We start from the raw sequence: 15962 nt of genomic DNA, 5'->3' as shown, positions 1-15962 counted from the left end.
TCATTTGAGGTTTTCATGTCAAAGATACTGGAGTGATTTACCATTTTTTTCTACAGCTCATTTTACAGATGAATAAACTGAGGCAAGCAAGGTTAACTGACTTGCCCAGGGTTACATGAATAGTAAGTGTCTGAGGACAGGTTTGAATTTAGACAATCTTCCTTACCCTATGACAAGGACTCTACCATTTAAAAACAATTAACTACTGCATGATATTGATAATGTAGTGGAAGTATTAAATTTAAATGGTGATTGTATTAATGAGAAGATCATGGATGAGAGCCCAAGCCAATGGAAAGAGAAAGACATAAACCTTCAGGGTAATTCCTAGTGTACTGAGGAAGATGTGTAATGAGTCATGCTCTGAGGACCTGACTTGTCAGTGATACTGGAAATAGGAATTAGAATCCTTGGTACTTATGAGAACTACCTTCAAACTACATGTGTATTCCTGGGATTAAATAATCATCTAACTCATTCCACGTATACAACACTTAAAACACATGCTTAATGGAATCAATAATACTCTATTCATCAAAAGAGTCAGTATCTCTTTAGTCTAACCTCTGATACTTAATAACAAATGACCTTGGATAAGTCACTTCACCTTTCTGAGTCTTTGTTTTCTCATTTGCAAAATGAAGAAGGTGAGCTAGATGAACTCTAAAGTGTCTTACAGTTTTAATGCTCTCTGGTTCTACAAAAAACAAAATAATAAAAATTAAAAAAACAACAACAACAAAAACCCAACATAGCTACTTTAATACATTGAACACATAGACAATCTTCAAACAACATTGTAGTTGGTGACACAGTAGAGTGCTGGGCATGGAATCAGGAAGATGTGATTTCAAAATTGTCCTTAGACACTAACTAACTGTGTAACCCTGGGGAAGTCACTTAAGCTCTGGTTACTTCAGTTTTCTCAATGGTAAAATGAGTATAAAAATAAGACCTACCTCACAGGCTTGTTGTAAGCATCAAATGAGGTAATATATAAATATTATATAATATAAATATAAATATTAAAAAGGACTTATCACTGTGCCTGGCACAGTGCTTTGACACAGCACCTAGGTATTTTGTAAATGTCATTCCATTTTCCATTCCCATTCATTTATTTCTCTTTCTCATGGTGGAGCAGTTGTATTCAATTTCTGAATCAGTCCATTTTTTATGTTCCAACCACCTTGAATCTCCATTACACAACCCTATATGACAAAAAGCCTGGTCCTTCAAATTGGTGATCAGGCCTCTAGCCAACTTTTCTCCTCAACTTGAGAATAGTTAAGGGCGTTCTAGTGTGTTAGGAAATAGGAAAAAAGAGAAATAAAAGTTAAAAATGAGGGAAATTATGTAAGAAAATGAAAAAGAAAACCATGAAATAGGCAAAGAATTGTGAAATAGTGTTAATAAAATGGTCAGAGAAACTGATGGAATAACAAAAGGAAAAAGGAGAGTGCAAATAAAGGCCCAATAAAGAGGGCAAGCCCCCGACCTATCCTCTCCTCCATAGAACCCCACCATTCAAATACTTCAGAGTTCTGCCTTTGATACTTTGGACACAGATGTCAAGAATATTATGTCAGAAGAGATAACTGTAGAGCCCAGATGGAGGAGTAAAAAATGTTATATAAAACACACATTGGTAGGACGTTTGGGTTGGGGTGGCATGAATGAAAGCAGCAGTTTATTCTTGTCTTACAAACATGGCACATCATACAGAGCTGGCACAAAAAAAATCATGACAAAATCTCATACACCATGCTTCCTTCCAATTCACTTCTATTGAATTACAACATCAAAACAAATCAGTTATTGAGTTACAACAGTTCTCAAACATGGATGTCTCCCAATAAGGGGGATTGGGAAGGCTACTCAGACAAACAGTTATTTTACAAGTTTGATACAGTGCAGGATCCTTAACAGAATTCAAGATATGCACATGAGTATTTAACACATTATAAAACAGAAAAAAATTATCAGGTGACAGGATGACACATGTCCCTGCCTGTTTCAGTTTCTTTATGTGTATTTTTTCATTTTTTTCCTTTCCTCAGAATGAGTTGAAAGTCAGTTTTACTCAACTTTTTACACGCAAAAACCTCCAAATTAAAAAAAAAAGAAATCTATTTACAAATCCCTATTGTAATTTTTTTTCATTTTTTATAATATTTTCTCCCTACCTCCCCTACTAACAACTGTCATTCTTTAGCTGGCAATAATATTAATGCGTAGGCTGCCAGAAGGGGGTTCTTCAGACTGACTTCTCACTTATAACTTTATGGAGATTCAAATAAAAGAGACAAACAGTCCAAGAAGCTAAAGAAAGCAAAACACAAAGCAATTTTCCTTTCCCTAATTTAGAACATATAACTGCATAGAAGCATTAGATATGGGAGAAAAAAACAAGAGCACTGTACTTGAGAATCAGGAAAACTGTATTCAAGTCTCAGCTCTGACACTAGCCATGTGACCATAGGCAAATTATTTAACATCCTTGGCACCTTAGTTTCTTCATATCTAAAATGAGGCAGTTCAATTAGATGAGTTCTAAGATCTTTTTTAACTTAGGAATTCTATAGTTTCACAAATCTCTCTCCATTGGTGATGCTTTCACAAGGACGCTATATGGAACTTAATGCTCTAAGAGGATATTGTGATGGGGTGAAGATAATAGTAGGGACATAAGAACAAATACACTCATTTTAAACAAAAGACAGTTGATTCCAGTCCTTTATACATACAGAATGTAATACATTTACTTTATATTGAGCACTGTCATAAAAAGCATATAAGTTGTTTCAAAAATGCAGTTTCATAGAATTTTATAAACACGATGATATCAAACACAGTCTCAAAAACAGATAAAGTACTGACACAAAACCTGAAAGACTCAAAATGCAATTCTTTCAGTGGTATTTATTTCTTACTTGCATATTTCATATTCCCACTGCATTAGAACTTCCAACTTCACTTCTCTGCTCATTGAAATCCACATGCAGTGACCAAAGATAATTGTTTCCAAGTGATCATTTAAGTTTTGCATTGTTTTCTAGTAGTATTAAAATGGCCTCCAGAGCCCAAACCCTGAAAAGTTATATAGAGCACAATTCTATAATTTACATATAGGCAACATTGCCAGGGCAACATAACCAAGAAATAATAGTAAACTTTACACTTAGGTCTGTGCTAGTAGGATGGGCTAAATGTATGTGGCATTAATGCAAATACATTTCCATGGTGATTAAAGTTATTTTACTTTATTTCTATTTTTAATATTATTTTTGTTTTTGGCTTCAGTGAACAATTCCTTTTTTTTTTCATCTGGCAACCAAAAGATTCTTACAATATAAATTTGCTTTTATACTTAAATAGTTGGTACATTGACATCGATGAAATCCTTTTTTATAAAAAAATCTAAATGAACAATTAGTCATTTTTGTAATCTCAATGCAGAAAAAAAAATGACTATGTATACATCTTCAAAACCTAGATTTTATAGGAAGGTTTAAGGGAACATTTTCCCAGCCAATTTTGTAGCTAGGCATCATGTCTTACTTCATCCCTTACTTTAACTGATGATATAGCAAAGGGAAACAAGGTATTTTTTTTCTTCTTTAGGCCATACTAGGAATATGACAAAATAGTAGAGCATTTATTAGAAATTTTTGTTTTTTTAATATGACATTTTATACTCTTTTATCTTGGTGAAGTTATTGATGCCTCTAGATTTTAGTTTCTTTATCTGTAAAATGAGGAGCTTGAACTAGATGTTCTTTAATGTCCCCTTCATGCTTAAGATCTTTTGAGCCCAAGATAGTCTCATGTAATTTTTTTTGGTATAAGACAATGATTCTAGTTTTCAGTCACAGACTTCACCTGTAATATAACAGTACAAGTGGATCCCACTTGAGCCCCTTCCTAAAACTTTGTTTTAAGCTTGTTAACTGGCTTTTAAAAGGTATCTAAGTTATTCTCCTTGTGAGAAAATGGTACCTAGTAGTTCCAAATCACAAATTAATGAGTATACACAATTTTATACAAAACAACTATTTGTACATGACATAAATGATAAAGCAAACTCATGAATATTTCTTGAAAGTCTTTGGATTGATCAAAATGATGGATTTCTCCAACTTTTAGAAAAAAAGAATGAATTTTCACAAGAGTTCTGATATACTCAGACTCAGAGAGATATGTATTCCATGTTGGTGTCTAAAGAGACACAATGAGTTTTAGTGGGATATGCAGAGGAAGTCATCACCTTCAAAACAACAGCAACCTACTAGGGAAGCAATGATATATTTATGAAAGACAACTGTTCTTACTGAAATTTACATTATGACAAAAGCTACATCCAGGGAAGTTTAATCTCTTATGAAATTTCATCAAATTTTGCTAATGAAGGAGAATAAAACTAATGATAAAAATTTACAATTACCCCTTGATCTGCTAATTCAACCCAGTCTTAACAAAAAGGATGTCTTTCTGCCAAAAGCTTGTAATCACATTTAACAAAGAAACAAAATAATTCCTTGCCTATGAAAAATTGTTAAGTTCCAATTCACTGCTAGGATGCTAACCATCACAAAGCATATGCCACTTGGCAATTTGTCTCCTAGGATATTCACAGATCTCCTTCCAGTGCTCTCCACCAGTTCCTTCTGCTGATGCTCCAAGGACCAACCGCCCAATGACTTCATTCCTTGATCCCCTGTCAGAATCCAAAACTAGGAATTCTACACTGATCTCCTCAAGACCTTCACAGGGTATGTCAAAGACAAACAATTCATTGAATACTGCATTAGGAGTACATTTCTTCACATGTGTTTTCTTCTTGGAAATTCTCTTTTTCGCATGATACAGGTTCACTTTGACATAAGGATCTGAAATGACAGGAACAATGTAGGAAATAGTAAAAAATTAGCTACAGTGAAGGAGAAAATATGAGGGGATGTGAAAAATAGCCAAAAAAGGGGGGAAGGTCTAGACAAAATTTAATAGGGATAAAAAGGAAAAGAACAGATTCACCATCTGCCTTAACAACCCAGTCCACATGTTCTACTATGGTATAGTATGAATAATATTAGGTTGGGAATCAAAAGTAGAATCTGAGTTTCAGTTTTAGATTGACTTTATGATCTTTGGGTAAATGAGTCTCTTACCCTCTCTATATCTCAGTTTCCTGTGTAAAATGTTAAAGAAATTATGTACTGGGGCAGCTAGGTGGCACAGTGGATAGAGCAACAGCCCTGGAGTCAGGAATACCTGAGTTCAAATCCGGCCTCAGACACTTAACACTTACTAAACACTTCCTAGCTGTGTGACCCTGGGCAAGTCACTTAACCCCAATTGTCTCACAAAAAAAAAGAAAGAAAGAAAGAAATTATGTACTAAATGATTTATCATTTCTATTATAAAAACTTTAATAATTATAACAAGAATGATACACAATGAACACAAATAAAAACATGGAATTAAATTTCTAAGTAAAACCTGTACAGTAGTATTATTTATTTTAGAAGAGAAAAATAAATTGAATGTTCCATAATATTATGGAATGTAATTGTTTTTGTGTTTTGTTAAATATATTTGCAGACTATGTATATCTTGTTATTCTGACCAGACAATGTATCATTATATATATTGTTTTGATATGTACTTTTATAATTCATATCTATTATGACAATATAACACTGCATTAATATAACATAATTTAATTAATCATTTTCTAACCACTGAGTCTACATTTTGTTTTAATTTTTTAATATTTGCCTATAAAGTAGTTGTGTATATTGTACATTGATACATTTCTAATTCATCTCTAACTCCAAAAGTGTATCCCTTTCTGGGATAAATTTTGTCTTAGAATGCTTGCTTTTTTTCTTTATCAGTCTTAAACTCCAATGGATACTACTGTCTAGGTATCCTGATCTTTATGTAATCATATAAGTGATTATTGTAGATTATTGTATTGTATTAATATACATTTTGATTTTCTTTCTAATTATTCCAGGTTAGCTAGTCTTTTTTTCTGTCCAACCAAACTGTCAGATCCTCAAAGTTAGAGTCCATTTCTCCCTCATGACTCCTATAGTGACCAGAAAATTGTTGGACACACCTCAAATGAAGAAAAATACTATTTGCCTTCTAGCTGAAAAGAACTGTGCTAAGTGGTAAGGAAACAAAGATGAATCAAATATGCTGCCTACATCCAAGTAGTTTATAATCTAGCTGTAGAAAAATAACAAATACACCGAATATAGCAATGCATATAAGAGCTTAATAAATATGCAAATGAGAGCAAAGTATTATGTAACAAGAGACCCAAAGAGGAAAATAAAAGTTTTATTTGGGGAGTTGATGAGGAATTCATGAAATATGCAGACTTCAAACTCTGCTTTGAAGGAAGGGAATGCATTCATTTGGCAGTGATAATGCTGGAGAGGCTAGGGCTGGCAGAAGATGTGCATTTTCCACTGTGATGGTTTGTGAACAAAGTTAGAAGAAATATAAGAAAAGTTTGGGAATGGTGAATTTATACTTTTTTCGGTTATGTTTAGAATATGATGGCAAGTATTGTGAGAGAAGACTGGAAATAGTAGAATCAGATTATGGAGAGCTTTAAATGATAGGCTGAATTTGAACTTCATTCTATAAATGTTGGGGACTACTAGAGGGTTATTTTTTGTTTGTTTTGTTGTTGTTGATTTCTACTAGAGGTTTTTAGCTGTGGGATAATGTGATAAGATTTTTACAAGATTCCTGCCATAACATTGTGTAGGATAAAATTAAATAGGGAGATACTATAGGCTACCATAAAGCTAGATGCAAGATAGCAGGTCAGGACACTACTGTAATAGACCATGTGAGAAATTATAAAGGTGTAGTCTAGAATTGTATAAGTAAAATAGACAAAATTCTGATACCAGAGACATGAAGAAGGAAGAATGAAAATAGTTTGACAACAAATGTGTTGAAGCTTAGGAAAGAATTTGAGATTTTTTCAAGGTATAAAACAGATAATTGTAGACAGAAATAAGATTCAGGAGGCAGGGCAGGATTTAAGATACAGCTCAGAGCCAGGGGCATAAAAGAAAAATGAGATGATCAAGTCAATAAGGAACCTTAGATTAAAGTATGGTAAAATATACATGGTATATGGTAAAAACAAACAAATAAACCCCTCTTAAATTTTGCACATCTTAAACCAAGATGGCATCCATTTGCAATAACAGCCCTCTTTAGGCCTCATCCATCATTTTTCTTTATTAATGTATTTCCATATATTTTAATTATATATATTCCATCCCCTATTTGGCAGGGCAACTAGGTAGAGCGGTGGACAGAGCAATGGGCTTTGAATAAGGAAGACTTATCTTCATGAGATCAAATCTGGACTTACTTACACTTACTAGCTGTGTGACCCTTAACAAGTCACTTAATCTCTTTCACCTCAGTTCCTCTTTTTAAAAAATGAGCTTGAGAAAGAAATGACAAGCAACTCCAGTATATTTGGCAAGAAATCCCCAAATGGGTTCATGAAGTGTCAGACATGACTGAAAAGTGATTTGACCAGAATATTCCCCATTTGATTATATGATTCACAAAGTCAGGGCTATATTTTTTCTAACCTTTGTAACTTCTTAGTTCCTATCACAGTTATTGGTGCTTAAAATGCTTTTTCAAAATTAAATGGATACAGTGATTATATATATATATAATATGCATATACATATATGAAATATGCATACACATATATGAAAGACCATAGGGAAAATATTAAACAACAAGTTGATTAACTATTGATTTTGTATAAATAATATATAATATGTACATATCAGTCATACAAAACAATTAATATGTACAGTATAAAAAATTAATAAATATATTGAAATTGTTAATTACCTTTTCATATGACAAATATATGTATATTCATCACATAAAATAAGTAGTTAATAAACTATTGTTGATTAATATTTTCCCCTCTGAGCTTTTACAAAACTAAGAACCAGTGCTGACTTTTATTGGCTTTAATAAAGAAAAATTATAAATACTTTATGGATTATGGAGTTAATATAGATATATGATTAAAAATGGAATAGCAAATAAACAGGCATGACATTATACTCCTTTGGGAGTTTTATAAAAAAAAAAATAAATCAGAACAAGAAACAAACAAAAATCTTGTTTCCTTCATCTAAGCTTTTCTCATGCTAAGTCTGACCATGTTTTTCTTTAGAAAACTTTGCTATCTCTCTTAAAACCTAACTTTACCTTTTGTATTCATATTCCTGAACTCCTAAACTTGAGAACAATGATGGTAATGTTGGCTGACTTAAGGAACCAAAGAAGGGCACATGGTGTACATTATAACTAGAAAAAAATAGAAATCCAGACTTTCATCACAATTATATGATAAAACATAGTCTTAATTATCATAGATAAATTCTTCACCAATGTAAATGGATTAATTTGAGATTCAAAGTTACCTGATAATCCAGAAACATCTGCTTTAGGTAGGTGTCGAGCTTTTAGAACCACCACAGTGAGAGTGTTGGTTGTGGACTGGTAGCAAAGAGAAATCAGTAATTCGCCTCGTCCTGAAGACTTCTAGAGAAATAAAGAAATTTTTCATAAATAACTTCTCATAATTATGTATTTTCTATTACTTATGAAAAATTGTCTAATGAACCATACTTAACACTGTTACATACTTCAATTATATTTAACTGAATATTTACTATTCTGAACTTAATGCAATAGAGCAAAATGTAATCTTATTAGAAAGCTTCATGAGTCACCATCACAACCATGTTTCATAGCACTTATGTCTGCCATCTAGTGGTCTTCATGTTTATTGCTTCATGCTTTTATTTTCCAAGGGTTAGTGATTAGTCACACACCTTTTTTGAATTTTTTTTAAAGAGAAGGTATGTATATATGTGTGTGTGTGTGTGTGTGTGTGTGTGTGTGTGTGTGTGTGTGTGTGTGTGTATAATCATAGCTTTTATTTTGGGGATTACTTTATATGTGTTGAAGGAATCTTACATAATTAACACATTACTCAATCCTAAACATTGAGTGAAGAACAAAAATGACCCTAATTTTTGTAGTGGTGGTAGCTGTGTCTAATCAGGGATCTTAAGCTTGTTCAAAAATCCCTCAGAGACTGCAACAGGAGTCAACACCATTGCATTTGCTTCTCTCTATTGAATAATATAACAGCTTATTTTGCTCTTAATGGAGGTATTAAAGACTGGACAGGATTTGGTTTAGAATTTCTGTCCCCTCAGTTTGGGTTTATTTGGTTGTAGTATTCTCTGGGTAATATTTGAACTCTTCTTTTGAAATGACTGCTAACTTAAAACAAAAGTTTTAAGAAAACATTTGGAAAAAAATCTTGAAGTTTTGAGAGTAAGAAGAATAGGGGTTCTTAACCTTTTTTTGTTTTGTGGAACTCTTGTCAGTCTGGTGAATTCTACTGACCTCTTCAGAAAAAAAAAGTCTTTTAAAACTCCTAAAATTAAATACATAGGATTATAAAGGAAACTATTGAAATGCAGTTACTTTTTAAAGCATAGGCTCTAGTATAGAGAATCTCTGGGCTATAGGATGGTATTTATGGCATTGTCTCCAATCTCAGAAGCATATGAAAAAAGAGATGATATATTCAACTTTGGGGTAGCTTTGGGTAATTGATAAAGTGAATTAATCCTATATTATGAAATAAAATATAGAAATAAATACTAATTGGATATATAAGATACTAACACAACTCCCTTCACAATACAGGTAGGAAAGATACCTAATTTTGCTTTTGATGATGTAGTTTACCAGTGTAGACTATGCCAGAGCATTCCAAATACCTATTAAGATATAGAGGTATGGTCTTTTATTTTATGATTAGTTTATATGCTCTCCCTGTATTTTTGTTCCTTTGAAGTGAAGTTTTACACTAACAGTAAAGGATCTCATTGGGAATAGTTTGAGCAAAGTAAATATATAAGTCAAACTTGAGGAGTATTATAGTTTGATAAAAAGGCATTAGGTTGGGAAACAAGCGATTAGGGTTCTAGACCTGAGAAATTGGGTAATATCTCCATTTACATGCAATATCAAAGGATTATGGGTAAGCTTTTTATAGGGAGTGATCAAGTTGAAACAAACATAGCAAGCACAGAAATTGTATAAACAAATGTAAGTAGGTAGGGAAAAGTGAAATAAATTTGGGGAATAAGTTAGAAAAAGAAAGGAAATAAAAGTTTTTATTTACCAGTCCTAATGTTTCAGGGAAGGGTTGAAAGGTTTGAATGACTTGTTAAAATCACATAATGATTTTAGAGTACAAACTTTACCTCTCTGTGACTATGTTTTCTCATCTATAATGGGCACAAGACAGGCAAGGGCTTGGTCGTCTGCAATGTCCCTTTCACTTTTAATGATTCTTTGCTAATATATACATTTCTCATATTGTTAAATCTCTAATGACATTTTTTTCACCAAACATCTGATGCATTATGGAAGTGCTAAGTAGAAAACATTTAAATGTTATATTCTATATACACATACACATATACATACATATATATGTGTATGTGTGTGTGTATATATATAGATCTAGATTTTTTGGGGGTTTAGCTTCAGGTATTATCACTTTCCAATCCTTTCAGAAAGACTGAAAGATAATGATACCAAAAGCAGAGTAAATAATTTCCTATTGATAAATTATGAATTATGGATAATGTTTGTGATACTCTCCAGATTAAAATAAAACTATGATCATCAAACAATGATGTTGCTGATATACATATATGTAGAAGACAAACATTCAGTATAATGTGATTTTTGCTTTTTGTAAAATAACTTAATTAAAAGCCAATACAAGTACTTAGGAGAGGAAGAAAAATGAATCTTACAAATAGAATTATAAAAGTTTCAGGAAACTTAGCAATTCTTTATATCCCTTATGACATCTCTCTACAAATAGTTATGGAAATATGAAGTTAAATAAATGAAATAATTTTGATCATGTTATTGTTGATAGTAGCATTAAACATGGTATGAATGTCTCAGAATCTGCTAGAATTTTCAAACAAAGCCTCTAGATACTGTAAATGGGCCACTAATAATATATTAAAAACTCAATCTTGATTGCAAGTATTTTAAAATATTTTAAATAAATTACCCTAACATTTCTTTTGATGATCTCCCTGTTCATTAACATTCTTCCATCAGCCAATTCAATGCCTGAGAGGGGAATAAGGACTTCTCCAATGATATCATCTCTTGAAAACCTGTCAAAACTCAAGATGATAAAATGAAGGACCAAATCTTGTATTTGGCTATATGGGATCCCATAAAAGGTGAAGGTTTCATCAAAAGCTGGATCCAAGGTCTTTCTCAGGACTCTGGTTTTCACTTTGTGCTTCTTCTCAGGAAGGATGGTCATTTTGATATAGGGATCAGAAGTCATTGATTGTTCATCCATAGCTGGTAGGCCACGAGCTTCTTTGATGTTTACCACAAATGCCTTTTTCTCAAAGTTGTATTCTAAGGAAAAGAAAAGGGTGCCAAGTTTATCCTGTTTCTCTACAGAACACAAGGATGAACTAGACTTCAAGCTGTCTGGGGAAGTGGACTCTTTCTGTTCCCTTTCTGAGAAGGGTTTAGGAGTCAAGTTCTCAAGATCAGAAGGACTGCCAGCTTTAGGATGGACTTTGGGGAAATTTCCATTAAGGTCTCTCTTCTCAAGGTCAAGATGTAGTGAGGTCTTTGGCACAACTGGTTTATTTTTTGCTTCATTTTTGTCATCTGCTCCAAATTTCTTCTTACTGTTCAGGTTTTCTGGATAAATATCAACTCCCTTGAGCACATGCACAAATTTATAGGGAGGAGTCTTGTTAGTCTTCGATGATTTTCTCTGACAGCAGATCCATGCAAACAGAGATACTGTGAACACCAGACCAAATGCACTGAAGATCCCCACCACTGTAGGAATTTCATCTGGAAAATGAAATGGCCAATAACTTATATTAAAGAAGTAAATTTGAGATACAAGGCAATTTGAAAAACATAATAGAGATGGCAATTGCAGTAGGTTGGACAGATTGAATTACTTTCCAACTGCTCAGGATAAGAGTTATGTATATATTTCACGCCACCTTCAGGTATAAACACATCCCCTGGGTGACACCAAGAAAGAAATACAGTGTGATGAAAACTCCTTCATTTCAATTGCGTGCCATAAACAAAATAACAGGGAGAAGCTAAACAGGAGAAAAATCCCTTAACCAATGGCTATTTCTCTTGATTATTATGCAAGACAACCACACCTTGGCAGGTCAGGGCTAATTTCATTATTTTTTTTCCAGTAACATTGTATTCCATATTATTTTTCCTAAAGCATCATTACTGTGTGTTTCAAAGCATGCTCTATTCAAACACTGTATTAAGGATTTTTTGAATTAGTATATGTAGGATCCAAGGTATAGTGATAGAGCCAAAGCAATTATGGAGTTAACTGTAGAACATTTACCATACTTTGCCATACATATTAAAAGTTTCTCTTCAAGATACTGGACCAGAACTAAGGGAAACTAGCTGCTTAAAAAGAAATGGAAGTGAAATAAAAAACCAGAAAGCAAATATTTAATTAGATTACAAGTATAAAAAATTAAAAAATAAATCTCCCTTATTAAAATCACAGCCAAAATATAAAGAGATAAATGGTACAATTTGCATACATGCAAATTGAAAGAATAGAACACTGGCTTTCAGGAAACAGCTTCCTTTTAACATATATTTTTTCTTAAAAGAAGGAACATAACATAATTTATTCTTATCCATAAATGATTCTTGTCTCAGTACATTTCAATGTGGCAATACTGTAATCAGAACCAAATTCACATTCCTCCTGAGAATAGAGTATTCAATTATTGATGTTTAGAGATATTGCTTATGCATTAGGGTAATCATGTTCCACATGTAAGCATATTTCTCCCACAAATGATTAGCAACAATGTATAAAAGGTCAATATTATCCTCTCCAGATATATTGTCCATGTCAAATGCCTGTTCAGTAGAAGCAAGACACACATAGGTAAATATAATAATTTCTGCATGGACTACCTAAGCTTTGTTATTTTTTTCAAATTTCCTCCCCATATTGAGGTAGAAAGTCTAGGAAAACAAAGGGTTAGGGTTTGTTTAAACAGCTCTGAGAAGAATAATCTTTTGTTACTACACTTCTCACTAGCCTCTCTCTTCTTAGGATTCTCTACATGTCTCCCAATAATTACAAACAAGAGCTTAATAAAGAATAATTGATTAAGAAATGACATATGTGTGATCAGCAGTGTCCAGTAAGGCAAAAAAAACCCTCCAAATTTAAGGAAATATAAAAAGCTTAATCATTTAGAAATGAGAAATAAATCTTTGAATTCCTAAAATCTGAAATATTCTTGTCTGACATAGGAACAAAGGGGTCAAGAACTAAGTATGACTACCCAAACTTTGCATAAGCTTTGAAGTTGTCCTTACTATTAAGGCTATTACTTTTATTACTTACTATTGAGAGGTATAAACAATTTAGTTGACCACAAAGTCTACTGCAGCTAAGTGGGAGTGTGAAACAAATCTTTATATATTTCAAGGAAAATAGAAAGTAACTCAAAACATTTAAGTTAACTGATTTTGATAATAGATTTAAGAACTGGAAGATACCTTATATTTCAAGGCAGTATATTTTTGAGGGCAAGAAATGCAGATAACAGCTCATTAATAGAAGTAATACATTTCTCCACATCACACATGAGTGATGGACACAGTATCAATGTAATTAGAAACAACCAAATTGGAAGTTCTGAAAAACAATTGATTACTTCCAATTAGAGTGAAACCTTTGCTTCTTTCAATTCCCTTATCAAATAACTAAACCATGCAATGCAATATAGAAAAGAATGATAACTCTCAAAGTTCTGCCTACTGGTAGAATGCATAGATTTGGAGAACTCAGAACAAAACTAGTCTGCCCAGTGATGATTAGAGTTCCCTCATCCCTCCTAACCCTCACTCTCATTAGCACACTTTTATGAGAATGTTTGAATTTTCAGTGCTGTATCATTTTAAAAGTAAGTATGACTCTGCCCTATTGCATAAAGATTGAACATAATAGAACCACAAACTTAAAGGGGGGAGGGAGGATGCATCTGAATAGCAAACAACGCACCTTCTGTGTGCTGTAATGGGGACAGATAGAGATGCTGCCCTAGAATCCTACCTAGCAACATCTTCTGAAGGAAAAAAAAAAAGTAAAATGTAGCCTAGCGACATGGTCATAAAATAATCATCGTGTTTTCTGATATAAAATGAGGGTGTTAAAACACACTAGCTAAAATTATTTTGAACTGACTTTATATTTTAGAATGTCTTCAATATATCTTTGCTTTTAAGCTATGCACTTCTTCCTTCCCCCCTCCCCCCCTCAAATGACAGGCACTAGATATTTACTTAAAAGGAATCATCACCAGGCCAAATAAAATTAAATTAAATCACCAATCAAATATCAGAACCCTTTGCTAATACTGCAGTCTACTGAGTTCCCTGAATCTTTGAGGACTTCTTGAAGGTAAAATAACCTTAGCAGATTGCAATTTCCAAGGAGGATACCTGGTAAGGGAAAGAGACACAAGGGGGGTTTACTAAGATTATCTGGGGGGGGGGCACAATTCCTGTTCTCCTCTATAATTCAGTGGCTACCAACCTTTAGAAGCAACATACATTCCAAGCAATAGTTTCCAAAGAAAAACAACCAAACAAACCAACAAAGCCTTTTCAAGTTTGGTTAAGAACTTGCTTACCAAATTCCTCTCTGCTTGAGGTGATCGGAGCCATGTTTGCTGCGTGCTCTGTCCGAGGTACTGAATAGCAACCCCTGGTTTGTCTCACTATGAAAGCGGCTGTTTTCCTCTTCCCCAGAAAAACAGAGGCTGGATTTTCCTCGTGATGCAAACACCAATGTGCAGCCCAGGGGACCTCAAGCGGGAGCAAGGTGGGGGTGGAGGGGTGGGAGGAACAGAGAGGAGCTCAGCTCTCCCTCACCCAGTGATTTGCCACCCCCGATCCTGTTTTGGCTCTTCTGAGTAGCTCTGCTCTTAGATTGTAGACGTGGTTGAAACCCAAATTGACGCAATCCTGACGCTACAGGGCTGAAATCAGCACCTGCCCTCCTCCCCTTCCTTTTCCCCTTCTATTTTCCCTACACTCCCCTTCTTCTTCTTCCTCCAGCCTCTCCAGGGGATACAACACACACACTCATCAATTATTTTAACTGCTCTGCTACAGGAGATTAGCTGTCTTATTCAGTGGGACACAGAAACAGACTGAGATAGAAGTCCCTAAACTCAATCCTGTCACTCCCATAACATAAAATCTTCGGGTTTCATGGATGGGTGGGAATATATCTCTGTGTGTCAGTATTGTGATGCAAGGAGAGGATTAAGGGGCAGGGAAAAAGAAAGAAAACTTCAATTCCATCTATGTGATCCATTTCAATTACACACACACACACACACACACACACACACACACAATTTTTCTCACTCCCCTCCCCCTTCTTCAAAGCAATAAAGTAAACGTGTCAGAAAAAAATCTACATCTGACTGACTCATTTAAAATAAAATACCACGGTTTTTCCCTTGAATTTTCTCTTCTTCTCCCCTCCTCTTCAGTCCTGTTATTAACGAAATATTTTTGCTGATAAAATTAACTATTATTCTCTTATAACATATCAAGTTTATTCTAACTAATATATGAAATTTCATCTGGTAAAATGCTTAGTAACAGATGGAGATAATCACTTTTGTATTCAGAGTCCCTTCAGATGTGCTTTCATCTTTGATGAAATTCAGTTAGTATTTGAAGAAACTTTAGGGATAATGTGCTCATTTATAAACCCT

General features: G+C 33.6%; 1 protein-coding gene across 2 annotated transcripts; it reads right to left on the bottom strand.

The window, feature by feature from the left end:
* Positions 1-1662: 1662 nt before the first annotated feature.
* On the bottom strand, positions 1663-15402 carry SYT4 (synaptotagmin 4). 2 transcript variants are annotated; one of them, XM_043976322.1, is made up of 4 exons: positions 14865-15402; positions 11192-12009; positions 8496-8613; positions 1663-4889 (listed from the first exon to the last, which is right to left on the bottom strand). In XM_043976322.1, the coding sequence occupies exons 1-4, from the start codon at positions 14896-14898 to the stop codon at positions 4582-4584; spliced, it is 1278 nt and encodes a 425-aa protein (XP_043832257.1). In that variant the 5' UTR covers positions 14899-15402; the 3' UTR covers positions 1663-4581. The 2 variants fall into 2 exon arrangements, with proteins under 2 accessions (XP_043832257.1, XP_043832256.1); XM_043976321.1 differs by having other exon boundaries at positions 8496-8616; positions 14865-15396.
* Positions 15403-15962: the final 560 nt, after the last annotated feature.

The sequence above is a fragment of the Dromiciops gliroides genome, chromosome 1 (genome assembly GCF_019393635.1).
Source record: "Dromiciops gliroides isolate mDroGli1 chromosome 1, mDroGli1.pri, whole genome shotgun sequence".
Lineage (NCBI taxonomy): Eukaryota > Metazoa > Chordata > Mammalia > Microbiotheria > Microbiotheriidae > Dromiciops > Dromiciops gliroides.
This window is presented reverse-complemented; position numbering and strand designations above follow the sequence as displayed.